The 21,004-nt window shown below is 46.9% G+C and overlaps 1 protein-coding gene across 1 annotated transcript in view; it reads left to right on the top strand.

The window, feature by feature from the left end:
* The window catches only part of LOC131207757 (locomotion-related protein Hikaru genki), a 28,032-nt gene extending 7,648 nt beyond the window's left edge, over positions 1-20,384 (top strand). Inside the window, exons 2-11 of the mRNA XM_058200385.1 lie at positions 8,175-8,948; positions 11,795-11,998; positions 14,881-15,221; positions 15,313-15,475; positions 17,614-17,787; positions 17,866-18,000; positions 18,089-18,232; positions 18,425-18,634; positions 19,474-19,668; positions 20,170-20,384. Coding sequence (XP_058056368.1) covers positions 8,175-8,948; positions 11,795-11,998; positions 14,881-15,221; positions 15,313-15,475; positions 17,614-17,787; positions 17,866-18,000; positions 18,089-18,232; positions 18,425-18,634; positions 19,474-19,668; positions 20,170-20,384 — 2,555 coding nt within the window. The remainder of the gene's footprint in view (positions 1-8,174; positions 8,949-11,794; positions 11,999-14,880; positions 15,222-15,312; positions 15,476-17,613; positions 17,788-17,865; positions 18,001-18,088; positions 18,233-18,424; positions 18,635-19,473; positions 19,669-20,169) is intronic.
* Positions 20,385-21,004: the final 620 nt, after the last annotated feature.

Below are 21,004 nucleotides of genomic sequence, written 5' to 3'. Positions count from 1 at the left end.
AGTTCGGCCGGTTAATTCTGTGGCCTCTGCCGTACGGTGTGTCGGTGAAGTTTACTCGCCTTATGTGGCCCGGGCCGGGCCGGCTTTTAAAATACTGCCAACGTGCGCGCGGTGCTCGTGTGGGCAAACTTTATAATTCAACTTTACGGATACTTTCTCGACCGCGGCCTGTGGCAGCAGACCCTCCCTCAAACTGGGGCTCCGGGTGCGTGCCTTTTTACAATCTTGTTACTACTTTTATTAGCATCGATGGGCGGGTGATGTGTGGGCGCCAGAGACTCCTCGCCAGTCCGCCGGGCGCGCTGGTGGAGCGAAAATTTCATTTTACGGATTGTACCCATTCATCATGGTTCGCGAAGGGTTTATGCTCTCCCCCGCCGCCCCCTCCCCTTTTGTCTGCCAGCGTCTGCTCTGTCCCTGTTTTTATGTTTCTATTCTCCGCAACATATTTCGCCACCGCTATCGGCTTTTTCCGCCCGCCCGTTTGTTGTGGTGTGAAAATTTTTCTTCACCCTGTGCCTCTGTGCCGCGGGTCATCGCGGGACGTATGAGTGATGAACGACCGGCTGACGGAAGTGTGTCTGTGTGTCTGTGTGTGTGGCTCATTCGAGAGCCACATCTGCCGTTTAGTTTCCTCCGGAGATGCAACCGCACTATGGGGAATTTGTATGAGGCAGGCGGACATGGATGGTTTCAGGAATAATCTACGGATGCGTTAAACTTGTACATCCGCTTTGCATGTGGTTTGATCAATTTCAACATTGTAACTCACTCTCGCGTGCAGGAATACTTAATTAGCCATTTTCGATATATTAGGGGTTTTAATGCTCCAAGTTATGAAATCGGTTATGATTTTTCTGTTCGAAAGCATAGTTATGATTTTTTTTAATGAATAGTCATCCGCAAAGGAATATTAATTAGTTCAGTAATTAGTTTATTCCTCCAAACTCATATCGATATTGTCTACTTCCTAACAAGTTAACGTCTTAAGCGTCCCAAAAAGTTGGGCCTCGTAATTACCTTCTTTTTGTTCTATTAACTTATTCCCACGACTTCCGAGGCATACCAGGTCACGGATCAAGGTTTTTGAATATTTCCAATCTCAGACCCATCGTCGTTCGATTTGATAATATCACTTCAACTCATAATTCATCCACGTACATTTTACATACTACATAGTAAATGGCACAAAAGGACAATGCTATGTTAACGTATACTCAGTATCAGGTAAATATTTATTACCTGCAGAGACATATTCGGCGGTTCGATAAATAAAAGCATGTAACATGATAGAAAACAACAAGTGGTACTTTAAAAATTCAGTAAGCTGATGTCGGTTTGGTTTTATATAGTCATTTGTACCTATTTTACAAGAGTCCAGGCGTTCTTGCCACACAGGAGTATTTTCCCAAAAAAACAATGGCGGTCAAGAATACAAAAACTAACAAGTGAAATTTGCTGGAAACATTCAAAACAAAGTAAATTTTAATTTAAATGCCTAGTTTTTGCAGCACTACCAAAAATAATAAAACGATTTTTTTTTCGTAGTGTTTGTAACACTACGGCAAAAATTCCCGCAAAAAAATAAAGGAGAAATTCAAATATTATGCATTTTTATAGCAAAAAAGGATATATTAACTTTCCAATGAACATTACACATATCGCAAGGTACATTGTCGCTGGAAAGACATGCAAACGATCGCTTTAAAGAAGTCAATAACAGATGGCTAAAAAGAGCAGTTTTTAACGCTCTTAACTTTGACAGATCAATTATCGGGATCTACGTAAACCAGAAGGTTCGACATTCGGATTGGTTGTAGTTTATTTATCTATTTTAAGGAAATATAACTGGAGTCTTTGAAATCGCTTAATGTCCGCCTGTTCCCCATAGTGCGCCAGTTTTAAGTCTGTCACGGTCGGCACGTCGGGCGGTGGGTTCGTCGGTCGGCTTTGGGGTTTTTCTCCCTGTTGCACCCCAAACACACACGCAGCCAGACGAAAATGTGTGTACAATAATAAGGGGTGAGAAAATGGTTGGCCACGTAAAAACCACGATCGTGGTGTGCAAATACAATAAAAGTAAAACCCATAACGAATGAGGGCTTTCCGTGTGTTCCGGGCGAGTTCAAATGAACTTCCCATCCTCGCTTTCCTCCACCTGAATCGGTTCCTGAGGTTTGCAGGGGGCGAACCCCAACACAAATTTTCATTTCCACCCCACATTTCAGTGGCCACGCTTCGTTGCTTGATACGAAGCATATTTTGGTGGCCATTTTTTCATAAAACAAGTTTCTGTTTGGTTTTGCTCTTACGTTCACGCTCACGGCATTTCGCACAGACAACATATCACATCACGCCACGGTCCGCGATGGCGATTTTCCCTGGACCCGTCAACGTCATCCTGCCCGACTTTGGTGCCAAAGAAAGAAAAAACCCAACAAACAAACGGAAAACGGAAGCTTAAGGAATTGCAACAATTTTGGGGGAAATTTATCATCTTCCCCGGGCCGGGCCGGACCGGGCCAAATCGCACGTTTCTGCAACAGCTGTGGAAAAGGATACGCGAAAAAGAAAAAAAACAAAACAGAACCATTCCTTTTCGCACTCCCTCTGGAGCCGGCTTTCCCCATTTCACGGCCAGGCGCAAGGGTTTGTTGTGCTTTAATTGCTGTTTGCCCAACCTGCAGATCACGGCTGAGAGCGCGCGTGCACACACACTAGCACATACACAGGAACACAGGCACACAGGCTTCCGTTACCCGGTACAAGGACGACGATGCCGGAATAACGATTGTTTTCTTCGAGCAATTAAATTTTTGGACTCGACTAATGAGCTTACACGATCACCGGAAGGAGCTTATATTGTTTTCGGTCGCCACACCTCTGGCCACGTCCTCGCGGGTTCTGGAGGGAGTGGAGCGGAATTCGACCCGACCACCAGCAACAGCACCACAAGAAGACGCGCCGAACGTTTTCGGTGGGCAAAATATACAATAGATGCTCCACCCGGTCCGGTCCGGGGGTCGTCAGGTCGTTCCGTAGTTGCTGTTATTGTTGTTGTTCGAGGACAATTAGTTGCAATTGTTCCAACAGTGGGAGCAGAGCGCAGTCGTGCGGGATGCATCCGTCGGGACCGGTGAAAGGAAGTGACCACGAGCACGGGCGTCGCCTGTTGGAACTCCGTAATGAGCATCGGATTTGGTGAACCATTTGGCGAACACGGAATTCAATGCCGTTTTCTACCGTTTTTTTTTTCCTTTTCATCCGAAATACGAGATTTTTCCCACAAAGGAACCTGGAAGCGTGGCTGTGGCATCGAAGCGAATAAAACGTGGAGCGACGTCCGGTTCGATGAGCGATGACGAGCTCTCGACACGATCGGAGACTGTGTTATTAATGATGGAATATTAAATTTCTTTGTATTTGCACTCATTTCGATTTTCGAAATGTATCGCAATGTAACACAGTTTTACTTTACGTTGGTCGAAAAGTACGTTAATGGTAATAACGTAAAATAATTCTGATTTCATCCATCATTTGCAAAATAAAGCCATTATTCCGATCACCTTAAATTTCTTTTTCTTTTTAAGTTTTATTTATTTTAATTTAATTTATTTTAAGTCAATATTAACGTAGCGTTAGTTTAGGGAACATAAAAAGACACGAAATACCATATCAGGTGAATTCGGTAATTATTCGGTTTTTGCCTAAAACTCCGTCAAAAAACATTCATCAACTTTTTCGGAACAATTCGGAATCACATCATGTCTCATAGCCAAAGCCGAACGAAGTGATTCGAATGTATTTTTTTACCCTTTGAATGCATAATCTATGCAATTTGATAACCTCTGATTTTTGTCTCTTTTGTTGACTGTGGCTTATGGTGAAGCTATATTATAACCCAAAGCAGTACTTTGGGTCGAGAAGATGTGAACGACGAAGAGTCAAGTTGTGGTCGAATGTGAACAGTTTTGCTTGCAGTTGTACGTATTTAACCTAAGTCGGACCATTCGAACATCTTAAATACAGTTTCGAAACTCACACAAAAATAATTGATTTCTTTTTCCCCAACCCAATATCATTATCGTATTGTATTTTTGTTAACAAAAATGAGTCCCACAATTTCGTGTGAATCGTTTAGTTTCGAAGAAAAAACCAATAAAACTTGCTTGAGATTGCCCGAATCAGGGTGTTAAGAAAACTTCTACTCTACTTCTCCTGAACTTCTCAAGAATGGCGAATGTTTCGTTCGTTTAGCTTCAGCTTGATGATGGAAAATCGCCCAATTAGGACACGTCCGAGATCTCGATTGTATCGTTTTTTATCTCAATACTTAAACATATGTCATCAATAGGAAGAATGCTGTTGGCTTTTGTGTTGTGGGTCATTAAATTGATCAAATGGGACGAGCAACAACTCGAAGCTTTAATTTTTCAAACCACGAATCGTTCCTGCCAAGCCTGCCACAACATGAGATCGCTATCATAATGCGTTTTCAATTTAACCAACCATGATAAAATCACTGATAGTCGTGCCCATAAATCATTTGAGGATTCAGATTGATTCGATTCAATTAGTCGGTACATGTGTCTAAGCATCGCTGCACCCGCATGATGGACGATAAGATTTATTTCTTTTCGAATGGCATCGATTCATTTACGTGCCCATTAACTCGTACACATATTGGCGACATTCGTACGCATGATGCCACAATTTGCATTCGAATGAGTTGGGATGTAGAGGCAATGAATTTTTATTAGCGAAATAATACTTCGAAACATCGGCTATTTTTCAACCCCACGCCGATGTTACCCGCCTTTGGCCACGTGCAATCGGGGGCGTTGGTCGATGTTAGATATTTTATGACCAATCATTTCTCATCCCCACAGCAGTGTCTACTACTAAATCGAGATTTTGGCAATCGAAACCCTCTACCAAAACGGTGTGTTCTTCGACGTCCTGTTCCATCTTTCTCCGTCTGTGGGAGACACCAGAGGGTGGCCAACCGCGGATGGCAGGTTGTTTGCATGTTCAATGATAATTTATGCTCGCATAGAGACCCACCGAGTGCCAGCAACCAGCTGTTTGCCGCAACAAACCCTATTGCCAGTTAACAGGATCCACGGCGCCTCACTCACTCTCACTGACGGGTTGGGTGTGAAAATCGGAACATGCCGCACCGAGCCAGCTCAACCGTCCAACCGGGTCTCTGTTTCCCGCAACACCGGCAACCGGTACCCGATTGTCATGGGAGTGAAATATGATCTTCGAAAGAGCGATATCGCTTCTGTATATGGTGCGATTTTGTGGGGAGGACACACCAAGTAGCGAAATGAACGCTCGCTGTCTGTTTCGGCGCGCAGCCAGAAGGGGAATGCATTATGCACCGGTCGCTGTCGAGGACGACGAGAGGCCCCAACCGTGACTATCGACCGTTTTGTAATGTGTGATGGGTCGTTGAAAATGTTGCGACCTTTAAATTGCGAAAATAATAAATCACCATTGTGTTTGAAACATTTCACGATAAATTGATACACAGCACCGATGGGTGAAGATGTCTTGATAATTAATTGAAATGCATATCACATTTAAAGCACCATCCAAAGGCGTTTGTATGTAGTTGCTTTAGTTGTTCGAATGGCAATAAACATTCGATGAAACATCGATTTATTGGTACAGCGATTGAAAAAATCATCAAAAATTGATTGAAATTAATTAAAATATTAATTAAAAAGTAATCTAAAACAAAAGCAATCAATTACTATTGATTAGAAAACATCGAACATTATCTCTACTATCCCCCCGTTGTGGTTAAATTGTTTAAAATTAAAATTGTTTGAAAAATAAAAATCTAAAAGCGGAGTGTAGCAACATGAAAATAATCATTTGGTTAGCCCAATAATTAAAAGGCACACGTTGAAGTTGACCCAATTTCATAATTTTGAAACTCATATGCTCACCATGCAGAAGCATGTAACTATTCAGACAACCCGACCCGAAAACCGCTGCATCTGCCGCCAGCTGACGCTAATCGAAAGTGACGGTTTGTTAGCGGTAGCCGCGCAGCAAACCGAGTTCGTTCCGATGAAAATGGACGGTTGTTCGGTGAAATAGGAAAACGTGGAACGCGGAACACGGAGTATTCCAATTTTCCGCACATGAAACGAATCTCGGAATCGCACCGCATCCTTTCACGTTATCGGCCACGGGAAGGGATTTGTTATTGGCGCTGCCGTTGGCGCCCGCCTTCGCTGCCTCGTGTACCGGAGAGGGTTTCCGAACTGACACCATGGCACACCCGCCGCAATGTGGCAGATTTTCGCCGTCAACCACTGCCCCCATCGCCAAAAAACCAATCAATTCCGGACCCGCGACCGAAGCGACAAATGACAAATTATTAGCGGTTTAATGACCGCTCGCCGGCCACCGGCCGTTAATGAGCCAGCCGCGTTCGATTGGGATCGGAGCGTAATTCGATGTAATTCCCACGGGCTCGGATTCGTTCGAACTCGGTTTAATTGCGTGCGAACGTGCGCCGCGTTTGATTGAAGCCCCAGTAGTGCGCCTCGCGCCTGCAACGCACTGCACCGAACGCTACGACGAGTAGGGTTTATGTGCCCGTCGGCATCGTTTAAATGACCACCATTTTCCAACAGAGAGTCACGAGGCAAAGTAATTGAAAACTGTGCCAGGTCGCCAATCGGGTCGGGGCCACTCGGGAAAACCGAGCACACGTTGTGCGAATGTGCTGTAATTATTTGAAACCGGATCCGCAACGGCTCCGGATACTGCGGCGCGGCGGAAATGAGACTATATTTTTTCGGCCATCATTTCATCATTTATCGTTTTTGAATTTCATTACGAAAATGGCGAATTTCGTTTTACTTTGGCCGGATTGCGTCCTGATTTGCAGGACGCACGAGATATTCGTTCAAACAATGTTTGTTGTTTCATTCGTTATTTTTTTCATCCTTTCCATGCTGTGTTTGAACAAAAGGTTTTTCATTCTAATTTCAACAAACATTTCGCTGATTGAAATCAAAAACGGTTCCCACAAGTAAATACAATGTTTTTCGAAATTATTTTAGTAAGGTGTCAAAAGTCGGTGGTATTTGCGGGCAGCTCGATTGATCGAATCGTTCAGATGTTGGAAATGCAGCATATGGTGATCAAAGTGGTCTGTTTGTACAGTTTGCTACAGAAGTAATAGCGGATTTTTTAACTTACTGATTCTGAGACTTGACTGCGATTCAGTGTTGTCAAAACAACTCAAATGTTTGAATTGTATGGAGCTGGAGAAAACACCACTAACATAGAATAATTGGGGCTCAAATGTTTTTGTTAGAGCTTCGGAGATGCATTACAAGTGACTAATTGACCGATCAAAAATGATCTTTACATTCGGTGAAAGACAGCCACGCAGCATTTCTTGTCTTAAGGGCAGTTCGTCCTCGTCGAGTGTCGGTGAGTCAATATGGGAAGGCAAGATTTGAAATCCGAAAGCGAGCTGAGTGCTCTTAGACCAATTACGAAGTAGTGCGTGTGGATCAGAACTGTCATCAGGTCATACCAAGCAAGGCTTTTAACAGCAAACTCAACGCGCTATCTTTTTTCCCAAGCAATCAATCCATCACTGACCTTGGGGCGGACGGGAGAACAATACATAGCTTTTGGGCAAATAATATCCTGGACGTAAGAACTTATACGGATAACAATTGCAAACACAGCAATGCTTACAGATTAAGGCAATCAGACAAATTTCGTACATACAAAAAAGCACTTGAGATCGTCAGCATCAAGCCAGTGGCAAGACAACCGAAGCATTCGAATCGAATCGACTAGAAGAGTCGTGGCGAGAAAGAAAATGGTCTGTTAGGCTTTCACCTACTTTCTAAGTCAACATAGCTGCTGGAGGGGACGCATAAGTAACTAAGCATTTATATTGCCACACCATGACCTTACTTTGAGCAAACTAGAAGAGTAGTATAGACCTGTAACTCATGTCATTCCAACGTGCATATCGAACGTTACAAACACTTGACAGAGCACTTGTGGTCGTGTGGTCATCAAATTTGATCTCCCCCATAATTTGACCGAATCGATGAAATGTTTCAAGCGAACGAGCGCTTTAATAATGGTTTGTCCTTCTTCTGTCGTTTTTGGCCGTTCCACAGAGACAACCACCGGATGTCCACCGCCGGAGTTGAAGATCTCGCGGCCCCGCAAGCAGTACGCAACGACCGAGCCGCCGTTCGTGACGTTCGAGACAACGCAGATCTATCTGCCGCAGGACTTTACGACCGCCGACTTTGAGCTCGTGGAAGCCGGGCGGTCCGGCTCGCACGCCGGCCTCTCCGGCGACAGTGTCGGGGACACGAAGGGCGGCTCCTCCGCCGCGCTCCGTGCCCCACACTCCGACACCTCCTTCTGGTGGGAGTTGGGTGTGCAGAATGCGGAACTTCGCGAATCACTGGCCGCTGCCTCGTTCCCGTCCGCTGCGCTCCGTAACCGGCGTGCCACCCGGCCACGCCACCGCCGTCGGCGCCGCTCTTCGTCGTCCTACACTCCGTCGCAGCACGATCTGCACCAGCAGATGCTCAACCTGGAGGAGCTGACGCCCGCCATCGTCATCGACAACATCTTCAACGAGAACGACAGCGATCACAGTGTGTTCGACAATCTGTTCCTGAACAATGGCCCCCCGGAGGAGGACGGCGACGAGGAGGACGGGCGGGACGGGACCGGCGAAACCGATGGGGGCCGGTACGTGGACAAGAACGAGATCGAGGGCGAAGAAGAGATTATCGTCGAGATGGGCGACAACGGGAGCATCATCAGGCGACGCGTCAAGCGAAAGTCGGGCAAGACGACGGGCGCCCTGAGCCGGGCCAAAGCGGGCAGCGGCGGCGACGGGGGCAGCAAGAGCATCGCCCGCCATCACAAGCAAGGTAAGAACCGGGGCCCGGTGCTGGCAAATAGGTTAAGGGTGGTGGTGGTGGTCGTAGTACCGCTCAAAAACTCCTACTCAAGGTCCTTGCAGCGTTCGCTGATGGGTCTTAACTCCATCGTACACAACTATCATCGATCGGCGAGAGTGGCCAAGGTAGTCGTTCGCAGGAGTCAATCAATCCTTGTAGTGTGTGCGCGAGTGTGTGGGTGTGAGGGTGCTCTGAGAAAAACTGCAAAAACTGGTCCTCATTGGCTCTATTCTCTGATTCTCTGCCGCCCGCTCCTATATCCTTGAGCACCGGAGACCGGCCGCGAGGGGATCCGCCAGGTGTGGCGGATTGTTCGATATAAATTTCAGTCGATTGGACCCACAGGACTTCAACTTCAAGGATTGAGCGATTCCACCCGAGACCCAAGGTCTTATCGTGCGCTTGGGAAACGACGCACGGATACGGACACTGAGCACATGTGTGCCTCTGTGTGTGCCGATTTATTCCGCAGCAGAATAAACTTCGCATCGTGTCGTGTCGTGGAGCAAAGTTGCTGATAAACTAATCATAGAGCGGAGCGAAATCGTGTCCCGTGTCGTGTTTGAATTTGTTTCAGCCCGATCCCCGTTCTCGGCCTCGAGTTGCCAGCGTTGACAAGCGGCACAATGCCGCACACCGAAAGTTTAACATAATCTAAAACACGTTCAAGAGATACTTTGATTGTCATTTGAATTGCTTTAGTTCATAGTTTTATCATAGACCCAACAAATTAACATAGTTTTGGTGGAAGAACTATTGACAAAGGTTGGCTTGCTTCAGGGTCATCAAATTAATCGGCCAACAAAAACCCACCCTTACTAAGTAGATAGAATAGCTCACAAATAACTAGGAAAAATGATACAGACTTATCGGATTATGCCTGGAAAAAGACTTAACCCGTATTTGTTAGTTAGATTTGATTTTGATAATTCAAACAAGTTGAAAATTATTATTTATCATGATACATTTTGTCAGATGTGAACTGAATTTTTGTTCCTGAACTATCTTAATTTTTTTTCAACATTGTTTAATTTATGAAGATCTTCGTGTAGTTGAACTGTACTATCATAAATTACAAAAAATCCAGCAACAGTTGTGCGCTTGAAACATAATTTATGATTAATTAAGTTTCTTATCTATTACTGGCACAATTTTAGAATCCGAATAAATTTAAATATAAAAGAATCAAACATGACTCGACCGCAGACCGTTCCTACGAAAGTGGATGATGTGGAGTGGAGAGTGGATGGCGAAAAAAAGTTTAGCCGTTGAACATTTGAATTTTATGTGAAAATATGAGTACAAATATGAACGGCTCTTTTGAGACGTTGAATGTTAGTTTGGGGTTCTAACAGCAAAATTTGGGCGATAAAATGAGATTTAGATGTAATCTAGAAAACTGGTGCGACCATTTGTGGCCATAGGTCAATTTGAGCACGGCGAAAACAAGTTTAGTTTAAGTTGGAAGCTTGAAGTTTTCAGTTTTTCACATCAATTCCTTTGCTTTGCTCGGTAATAAAGCAACTAGAGTACATTTTTTAAATTTTCGAACTTTAATAACGTGATATTTTTAACGTTTTGCATGTTTACATATTCCAAATGCAAAATTAAAGCTGAGAAACGCACGGTGAAGAATTCACATAACATTATGCAACATAACAAATTAGTTATCAATTTGAATATTAGTGGTAGAAATAATAGGGATATTGCACGTATTTTTGACTAAAGCGAGCAAGTAATCGGCAGCAACAATAAAGCTGTATGAAAATGAAGGTCGTATTCATCATACTAAAGCTTGTGTCCGTAAGAAATCAACACCAAAACGAATTAAAAAACGTATTCCTAATATCTCCTTCACAAACCATTCACAATTGGGCAAACCTAAAATATTGGGCTAAAACGAAAATCAGAAAATATACAACTCCGCTCCGTGCATATCATTCGACGTAGCCTATAGCATGTAGACAAATCTGACCTTGTTTTCAACAAAATTCTGAACCGAACCATGGCCAATACAAAAAAGAACGGTATTTTGCTATGTGCATGCTTTGAAACCTCACTTATTGTGAGAAAAGCTTTTTTGGAGAGAGGGGATTTTTATGCATTGCGGATACTAAACTTGTTTTCGCCGAAGAGAAATTTAGCTTGTTCTAAATATGTTTGGCTAAAATTGTTTTCTTGTATCAATCATCCCTAAATACACGTAAACTATCATTTGCACATCTTATTTAATGTTTTCGATTAATTTTTGATTGATTTTTGATTGACTAAAGCAAATTTATCATCCTCGTTTTGCCTAAAATATTTTGTGTTCGGAAACTAAACTTCTTTTCGCCATCCACTGTAGCTTGAGTGCTTTAAGTTTATTGAAACAAAATTCCACAATCTGTGATCAAGTGTTTTCGACAGAGACCAATACTAGTCCATTCCCGATATGATTCGCAATCAACAGATGGATTAGAATGTTTACAAAATCGGTTCCTTGCCTAACTCATACGCCAATCCCGTGCTTAGAGCCTTCGAAATTCCAATTGTAATGCGAAAACGCGGTTCAAACAAAGTCAATACACGGCAGATCGCTAGAGAACGCTCGCTTACACAACCTGCTCCCGACACTGCGATCCGTTTGATCATTGATCCAATCAAGCGAATAGTTTCATAGTTTCCACCCGCCGCGTGCAAAGTCGTAAAAAGAACGTTGTTTGTGTACGCGCGCCGCGAACAATGATCGGATCGGATCGGACCGGAAAAGCCTACCCGCCAGCCAGCCAGCGCTTACCGACGCATCCTCAATACACACCCCTCCAATTCTCCAGATCACACATATGACGCGGATGCTCCGGAAGCGGTCGAGTTTGCCGGCGACCTGCCGCACGGCGGCGACGGCCACCAGCAGCCGGCGGGTTTCCTGGGCCGGGTCCGGGTGAAGCGCAAATCCGGAAAAGCGACCGGGGCGCTCAGCCGACCGAAGGGCGGCAGCGACAGTGGCAGTAAGAGTATTAGTCGCAATGCCAACAAAGGTGAGCTCTACCAATCACAACCAACCAACCCACAACCCCCACCGTGGGGTCTCTCGCAGCCTTTTGCACAACTTTTGCACCCGCTTCTCGCAAACCAAGCCGGAAGTTCCACGATTCGAGAGGGCAAACTTTGGGGGGAAAAAATATTTACAGAATATGAACATGAAACCCAACCTTTTCCCACACATATATGCGGCGCTACAGGACAGGCACTTCGTACTTTGACGCAAAACTGTAAATTGCTCCGCAAAAAAATGGGGAGAAGTGCGCCAAACGCGGTGCGCCCCGTTTCTGACCATATGTACAGGAGTGTGGTGACTACAATAGTGGCAAACGGCCGGCAACAAATCTGTCCCCGATTGTGAGTCATTGAGTGGTGGGGAAAAAAACTTTGGCGCTGGACGTTTATTCCGTCGGTCTAAAAATAACACATTGTCAGGAGTCTGTGAAAGGACCAAGAAGGATACACCAAGCAATGGAATATGAAGAAAGCAAAGTTTGTGGCGATTACAAGGGCTGACTTGTAGCAGCGCCCAATAAAATCGTAAAGTTTAACAAATTCGGGAAAGGATCTTGTTACTTGTCTCAAAACAAACCCTAAAAACAAAACATGATACTGAAACTGTTGAACAATGAATTGAATAATTATACATTAAAACACGAAATTACCCTAAAAGTATAAATATAAGTTTGGCTTGAAAGAAATCCATTCTTTTCTCGCTAGATAGATGGCTGTCTAATGATATCTCGGAAAAAATCGATCAAACAATTTCAAGATTTTACTCGTTGTCATAGTTCGCACTAAAAATCATTCTTAGACTAGTTTTGTTTGTTCTATTCAATTGTGAGATACAGTAAAAATAGCGGTAAAATCATAGAAAAATCGAAGCATAGACCAAGAGCTGAAGCTTCTGCCGGCCAAAGCTTCTACATGGTGGCCTTGAAAGGAAGTATTTATTATGAGTTGCTTCCGTGTGGACAAACACTAAATTCAAATCTTTACTGTCAACAATCGGACCGTTTGAAGTTAGCGATTGGCTCCGGAAGCTTGCTTGGTAAGCTTTAATGCATTCAGCGTATAGTCCGAACCTTGCACTAAGCGATTATCACCTTTTTCGCGCATTGCCAAACTTCCTGAGTGATAACGAATTGAGATCAAGAGAAGAATATGAAAATAGATCGCTAGAGGGTTTTGCCAATAACGACCAAGAAAAAAATTTGGAGTTTCAACCAAAAATAATTAATTTTTTTTGAGCCAAACTTATATTGTGTGAATGTCAGATGAAGGCGTGCTCAGCACTTTAACGGAGCGCGTCGGCCATCCAACATCAGTCTAGTTGGATTTATAGTATATTCATAAATGTCCTCTATCAAAAATCAATCACTAAAAGTGTGTTTGGTAGTTCAAATGTAGAGACAGTCCTGCGCAGTCAAATCACCTTTTCAACAATTATTTATGTTTGTTGCGCATTTGCGCAACTGTATTTTGTTTTGTGAATTTGTGAATTGCTTTCTGTAAGATGTTCGAGATGAGCATGGACCATTTTCCACTTCGTACGAAAAGGCTGCCATTGGGGGAGCAGTACATAGTGTCTTTCTGCCATCGCGAACTGTGCCTGGGTAACAAGTTCACGACGCACGTAACAATTTAATTAGCGTACATTTCACTTTTTCCGCCCCGACGAAAGTGATACCGCGAATAGCGCAGTCAATTTATGCTACATTTTATACGTCGGCAAGCGGAATCGGAAAGATTGTTCGTCGCAAAAGCAGGAGCGAACGCAAACACCGAGGCTTCCCGACCCCGATTCTTCGACCCCGTTACACACCCTCCTGTACATGTGAGCCACCCGCCCGCCCGCACGTTGCTTGCCAACCGAAACCGACTTCGACTTTTGCACCGATTTTCCACGGTCGGCCCCCCCGGAACCGGAAGCCCTTCGCCGAGAGCCGCCAGCTTCCAAATTTCTGCTCCACAAAGCGAGCTTCTCGCCCGTGTGGCACTACAAATCACCGCCATAATTGGTAATCGCATCGTAGTAAAGTTGAGCCAGGCTTCGTTCATCGTAGCTACGTTCGCGCTCTCGATCGACTCGAAGCTGCTCGAACTTGATTTCATCAGCCCGCGCGCATAAATCCGAGCCCGTCGGGGACGCTACACGCCCACACACACACATACATCACACGGCGAAAAGGGTTTCCTTTTTATGGCTTTTTTGTGACCGGCACATAGTTGTGAGGCCACTCCAAGAGAAGGTGAACATGAAGGCGATAAATGTTATGCCACTTCTCACTCGAGCCCGCTCCACAGTCTGGTGTGTGTTTGTGGGCGTCTAGTTGTACGGTTCCCGTTCCGGGTAGCTCATTCAGATGCAGTCGGCGTCGGCACCGAACACGCGCCCGCTCGCGTTCCAGTTCACTTCCTTCGACGACTCGTCATCCACTTCCGGTGCACGGCTCGCCTCGCCTCGCTCATTCATCGCGCTTGTGCTTATTAAATGCTACCGTCTCTGTGTGGGCATCTGAAAATAGTTCCTTGTATCGGTGTGCGAGGGAAATTTTCCAGCAACGGTTTCCTGCGGTTTGCGCTTGATTGGCATTATGGTTGCGCTTCCTGCTTCGCTTCGCCCGAAAACCCCTGCGCCATTTACCACGCGACTTCCGGTGCTACGTCACCAACCGCACGTCACCCCGCACCGCATCGGACCGCACTTCCTCCTGTCCGGCTTCCGCTCCTGACGTAGTAGTGTGCTTCTGCTGTAGTGATTTGGCGTAGAGCTCCCGAGTTACCCGAGCGCACCGTGAAGGGCACCGAGTATCCGCCTCTCGTCCCCCACACGCGTGAACTGTTACCACTCACCTGCATCACCCGCTACTTGCAGGCCAGTACGACGAGGACGGTAGCTACGTGCCACCGCTGCCGGACTCGGGCGAACACCCGGACCGGGAGGATAAGGAGAGCGAGGAGGTCGAAGAGAACCCCGAGTTGCACCAGTTCCGCGAGGTGTCGGAGGTGCGGTTCCCGGGCGAGGTGGGACCGCTCGGTGGGCACCGGCTGTGCAAGATCCAGTGCATCCGGGGCCACTGGGTCGGACCACTGTGCGCGATGAACGAACACGAGCAGGACGAGCACGGCCAGCTCAAGTTTGAGCCCCTCTACAAGCGGTGCGTCGTCGACCACATTCCGCCCCATCTGCTGCTGAGCTACAAGAACGTCTCGGTGGTAAGTGGTGGGAGGCCCAGTGGGCCGACGCCGATGGGGGCCAAGAACTGAATCTACATACGTACCTCGGTTGTTGTCACCTTCCGCACAGACGCTCGGCTGGGACCTACCGCACGGACACACGCTGCAAGCCCGCTGCCGGGACCTCGGCCTCTACAAGCTGCTGGGCGAGGCGAAGGTCCTCTGCTCCAACGGGCTGTGGGCCCCGAAGATGCCGTCCTGCGTGCCGACCACGCTGCTCACTAATTACTCCGGTAACTACTGCTCCACGAAGCCGCTTCAAGGAGACTTGAGACGCAGCAAATCTTGGCCAAACCAAACTAAAAAACAAACACATAGTAAAACACAATGTTTTAAAATTACTTTCCAAGCAAAAATACTTAATCCCAAAACAGAGCCATTGGCATCGATATGTTGATCGTTCCCAAAGTCTCCGGTCACTCGCCTGGAAGCTGTAACGCACATGTTGGCGAATCCCTGCTCACCGTTTAACCTTGGCCCAACATCTTTCAATCGAACGAAGGTTTGGTGTCTCAGGAAAACGTTGATCTAATTCTCGGCATCTCATTTCTCAGCTATTTTTCTATAATGGCAAGGGGCTGATCCAGTCCGTGACTAGAGATAACGTGTGTCCTTTTTTCAATTAAATACAGTTGCCGGTACAGCTGAAGTTGTGAACTGTTGACGTTACACAAGTTACAAGTTACACATTTTAGCGAAATTCGGCAGCTTTAAGGTCTAAAATTAGTCACACACCTAGCTTGCCACTGTGGCATGCTGCGTGAAATTAAAAACTGGCCACTGTATTATCAGGGCCTATCTGGCCACGATGCGTAGGTAAACCTTAGAAGTAGTCCCAACAACTAGAACCATGTAATCTCCAATCGTGGACCGCTTCAACCACGGGCAAACGATAATCCAACGATTGCACCTACAGATTGTACAAATATTAGCAACAATGGGTCACCGTGAACGAGATGCGAATCGTCGGTCTGGGAGCTTGCTGAGAACAGATCTACCTCAAAGGGTTGTGGAGCTCGTGGGCTGATGTGGCCATTTGACCGCAGAGGAGTTTGTGAAGAAACGGCAATCGCGCTACTGATCTGCTTCGCCCCAAGGTGTCCCAGAAGAAGCCAAACCACTATGGAAAATTTGGAAGAGGCGAGCGGACATTGATGGTTTCAGGAAGAATTGAAAAACTTTAAACTTGATTTAAACTTGAAAACTTGTAGTTTGATCCAATTCAACATTTTATTTCTAACACACGCGACCAGGAATATTGAATTATTTTAACGACCCAAATTATGGAATCGGCATAACAACTGCTTTGATATCAATAATAGAATTGCCTTTTTTATCGATAGCCATGTGTAAATATCGAAATTGTGATAAAAAAAAATCATCACATATGCGTGTAACGGTTCAAAGGAACTCTAATTAGTTGATTTCGTCATCCAAACTCATATCGACATTGTTTTATGCCTAACAAGTTTGGCATAATAATTGCCTTTTTTCACGATAATTTCCTTGCTAATTGAATCACTGCATCCAAACTATATTCGTCTTTCAATAAAGTTTCCATTACACGTATTCGGCGTCGCTTTTGATGCTTTGATTAGCTTTTTAAGGAAATATAACTGAAGTCTTCATACTTTGAAATCGCTTAAAGTCCACCTTTTCCTCATAGTGTCACGAGATCTGCATTAAGGGGGCATTCGGGGTCTCCATCGAAGACTACTTCTGACAGCAACTCTCGTGAACGATTTTGGTATAACTTCTAACCGACTCCATCTGTTCTTATTAGTGGGTAACCATACCAAAGACCCATATTCAATTGCAGGTCAGATAAGTCTGCAATAAAGATTTGATATTTATGATACGGATGTTTTGGTACAGACATTTACACAATTCATTTGAATACTTTGTACTATTTTGCTGCTGATTTGTTCCCTTGCTCCACATTTTGCGGTGATCGATCATTTTGAGCGGTACGCTCCGCATATCGTTTTAAACTTGTCCTTTCGCCGAACACAAAAATTTGGCTTCAGATCCTTCCGACTGACTCTACTCACAATCGAAGAGTTCGTAGCGGTCTAGATCTCGACGAGACTTAAATGCATTACTTGCACCCTTTACGCAACTTTATTGGCCGGTACGTGTTAGTGCTTCGATTTAATTTGCATGGGATTCCATTTCCGGCCATCTTTTTATAGACATAGACTAGATGGACAGAGATAGAAGCTAGAGTCCGTTTACTGTGGCCAAATTTTGCTGTGTCGACCCGTTTCTTTTTGCGATTCCACAATTAACCTCTGGCGCTGCTTCCGGTTTTCGGAACTCTCGCACCTTTTTCGGTCCACACTTTCACAATGCTCACGCGGCCTCGGCTCAGACGACAGCCCGCCGTCGATCCGCATCAAGGTAGGCGTCGGTTCGGCCGCCTACGAGCCATCGGGCGTGTTGGCCGTGCTGCCGACCAGCACCATCCACCTCGACTGCATGTACCCGCGGCGCCGGGGTTCTCCCGAGTGGACCTGGACCGGATGGTTCCGCCAGTATCTCACGGGTACGTAGTCACCACCGCAGGGATTCGCCCGGTGATACGGATTCCATTTTCACTTTTGGGACCACCCACCTCCTGCAGGCTGGTCCGCGGTACCGGAAGAGAAAGCATCCCGTTATCGGCTCACGATTAAGGACATCCAGAACCAGGACTCTGGCACGTACACGTGCGCTTCGCCCCGCGGACTCACGAACAGCATCGTAATCATCGTGGCAGGTACTTGGCTGACAGCGGCACTCGCCGCCAGCGGATCTCATATCGCGCCGCAAAAAACCTAATTTCGTATCAATTTGCCTCCACACAGTGTCCCAGTGTGCCGCCCTGACGGAACCGAACCCGCCACTGTCGCTCCGGCTCGAGGGCATCAAGCTGGGCCAGCGCGCCCTCTATCGATGCCCGCTCGGCTACAGTCTGCAGGGTACGGCCAACGCAACCTGCCTCGCTTCCGGTAAGCGCCCGTAATGGCGAAATCATTCTGCCCCGTCATGACCAACCGGAGGACCGGTTAATGGATCGCCGCATAACGCGCCCGCCGCACTCACTAACATTTGTCCGCTTTTTTTCTGTTGGTTTCTATTTTGTCGGCACTTTTTTCTTTCCGCTCGGATTACGAATTTCGGACACCATCCGGCCCCCGAAGGAAACTGGTCGTCACCGACGCCCAACTGCCACCCGATCCAGTGTCCACCACTGTTCCTGGAGGATCCGCATCTCAGTCTGGTCGAGCTGAATACGTCCGCCTGGGGCCGGGCGGTGTTCCGCTGTGCCTGGGGCTACCGGCTGAGCGGACCGCCCGGTCTGGAATGTGAACCGAACGGTCACTGGAGCGGTCCGATACCGCGCTGCCGTGGTATGTCATTAGGTGTTGTTAACATTAATCTGAGCCCGGTAGAGCCCGAGCTAGTAGAGCGAGGCAGTAGGATTCACCCGAGACCGATCCGAAGCGACCGCCAGGGCCGAAGCGACTGACGTAGCATTCCTCACATTCACAACATCCTCATCTGCATCGTTGTGAGCGTATTCACGGCGCGGTCGGATGGGAGTCGGATCGCTAATTAACCTACCGACGACCGACCAGCATCATCCACCATCCCAAAGACACTCGGTTTATTCATTCAACCAATTGGCCACACATTCCCTGGATGGTTCGCAGTCGCACCTGTAGGGCAATTGGACAGATTCCTCCGCGCATCCTCTAGATAGATTAGACCAGGGAGGTGTGTTGGCGAACGCAGGGACAAAATGACGAAGAACTGACGGAAGTCAGGCGCTCTGCTCTCCAGCCACCTTCGTACGCTTCATCCACTGTCCTCCGCGACTTTATCCACCGTAGATGGTGCTAGCTACCTTCTTCACGTCACGTTCCCCCGCTTCAAACCCGCCTCACTGCTTCTGGCACTGTTTTCGATTTTCCGTTCTCACCTATCAGTGGGCGCGCCTCTCTCTCTCTCTCTCTCTCTCTGTTCCGTTCCGTTTCGTTTCCTCGCTCACCTCTCACCTCGCTCTTTACCATACGAAACTATCTTCTCTATCGATCTATCTCTCTATTCTTCTGTCTTTTGTCTTCCACTCTTCCACACTTCTTGTGTCACCATCGTTCCCGTCCACCGTCCGTCACTTCCTACTTCCCACGTCACCGACCATCACCTTTCATGTGGATCCTAAAACCTTCTGTATGTCTACATCTAGCCATTCAATGTCCACAGCCACTGGTTCCAATAAACGGCAGAATCGACGGCACCAGTGGCCTGACGACGTTCGGTCAGCGACGCTATGCGGTCGGGGCACTGGTAACGTTCAGCTGCACCGAGGGTCATCTTCTCGTCGGCGAGGCGTCAATTGTCTGCACCGAAACCGGATTCTGGTCACACCCGCCCCCGTTCTGTAAGTAAAAGCAAAGGCCGGACACGGCCAAAACGGACGCCACGGCCGAGCGATCACACCACGCGAGTCCAAACTGACAGACCCCTCCTACGGTACGGGAGAGAAAGATTACTGCTACACACGGTGACAGACGTCTTTGTCGGCGGACACCGAAATACTTTCAATTGTAACTTGCCTTAGCGCAGGGGATGATGAACTCGTGCCCCAATAGGACCTCTCATACCACATGTAGCTGTCGCCCGAAGTCAAGTTTAGCGCTCCATCAAAACGTTCACAGCTCAAAATTAAGACATCCACAAGCGCGTAGTCTGCGTAATAGTATTCGCGTATCAGCTAAAACTGAAATAATGACAGACAAGGCAGTTGAAATGACAGTAGCCTGAACTTATACGGGTCACTCCATTCGCAATGACCACGGCACCCGACTCACCTGCGCTGCATTTACGAAGACCATCGACGACAACTAATTCTAGTTCTTCTCGCTCGCCCCACCGCGTTTAGGTAAAGCACAGTGTCCGTACCCGGGCGATCCACCGAACGGTCTGATTGCACCGCTGAAGTTCCACTACGATCCGGGAGACTACCTGACCGTGCAGTGCCGCCCCGGGTTCGTCGAGCACGGCGCTAACGGTGGCCCCCCGGAGCGTCCCCGCTGCACGCCCGAAGGAGACTGGTCCGGTCCGGTGCCGCAATGCCGAAGCTACGAAGAGATCTAAAAGCATCCGCCGACCGAGTGAAAGCAGTCACGCTACAGTCAAACAGCATGAGACCATCATCTTCCATTTCTTCGTCGGAACCATCGACTACCAACCAGAACCACCAACCAATATCGTCGTCGGCCGGTGAATCGGCGGTAAAATCAACTCACGGTGTAACACACAGAGCAAAGTCCTTGTGATATATAAATCGCGTCAAGGTGGCGGCATGGGAGCGGAACGGCAACGGTGGAATAAGCCGCGTGGACACACCACATCACCAAGCCTAGTAGAGACGGAGGGAGATGGGTCACAGCCATAAAACCTGCAACAGACAGACATATACATATTTATAAAAGTACAACTCTGAGCGGTTTGGTATTTGAGAGCAGTAGTTACGCAGAAGCTGAAGTTGCTGTCCCCCACGTCCGGCCACAATCTTTCACTCAGCCTATCTTCACACACAATAGGAGCCGCCAGCGCCGGCAGGACTGTAGAAGGAGCTGCTGTCGTCCCGCAGAGAAGCTGGATCACGGAGAGTATATACTGGGCCTTTGTGGCGGTGGCGCATAGCAAGAGGAAATTGTTGACGTGAGCAGCAGCTAGGGTTAAGGATAGAGGACAGTCAACGCATAGGATAA

This window comes from Anopheles bellator, chromosome 2 (assembly GCF_943735745.2).
Source record: "Anopheles bellator chromosome 2, idAnoBellAS_SP24_06.2, whole genome shotgun sequence".
NCBI classification, from domain to species: Eukaryota; Metazoa; Arthropoda; class Insecta; order Diptera; family Culicidae; genus Anopheles; species Anopheles bellator.
The sequence above is the reverse complement of the archived record's forward strand: the minus strand, read 5'-3'. Positions and strand labels throughout refer to the sequence as shown.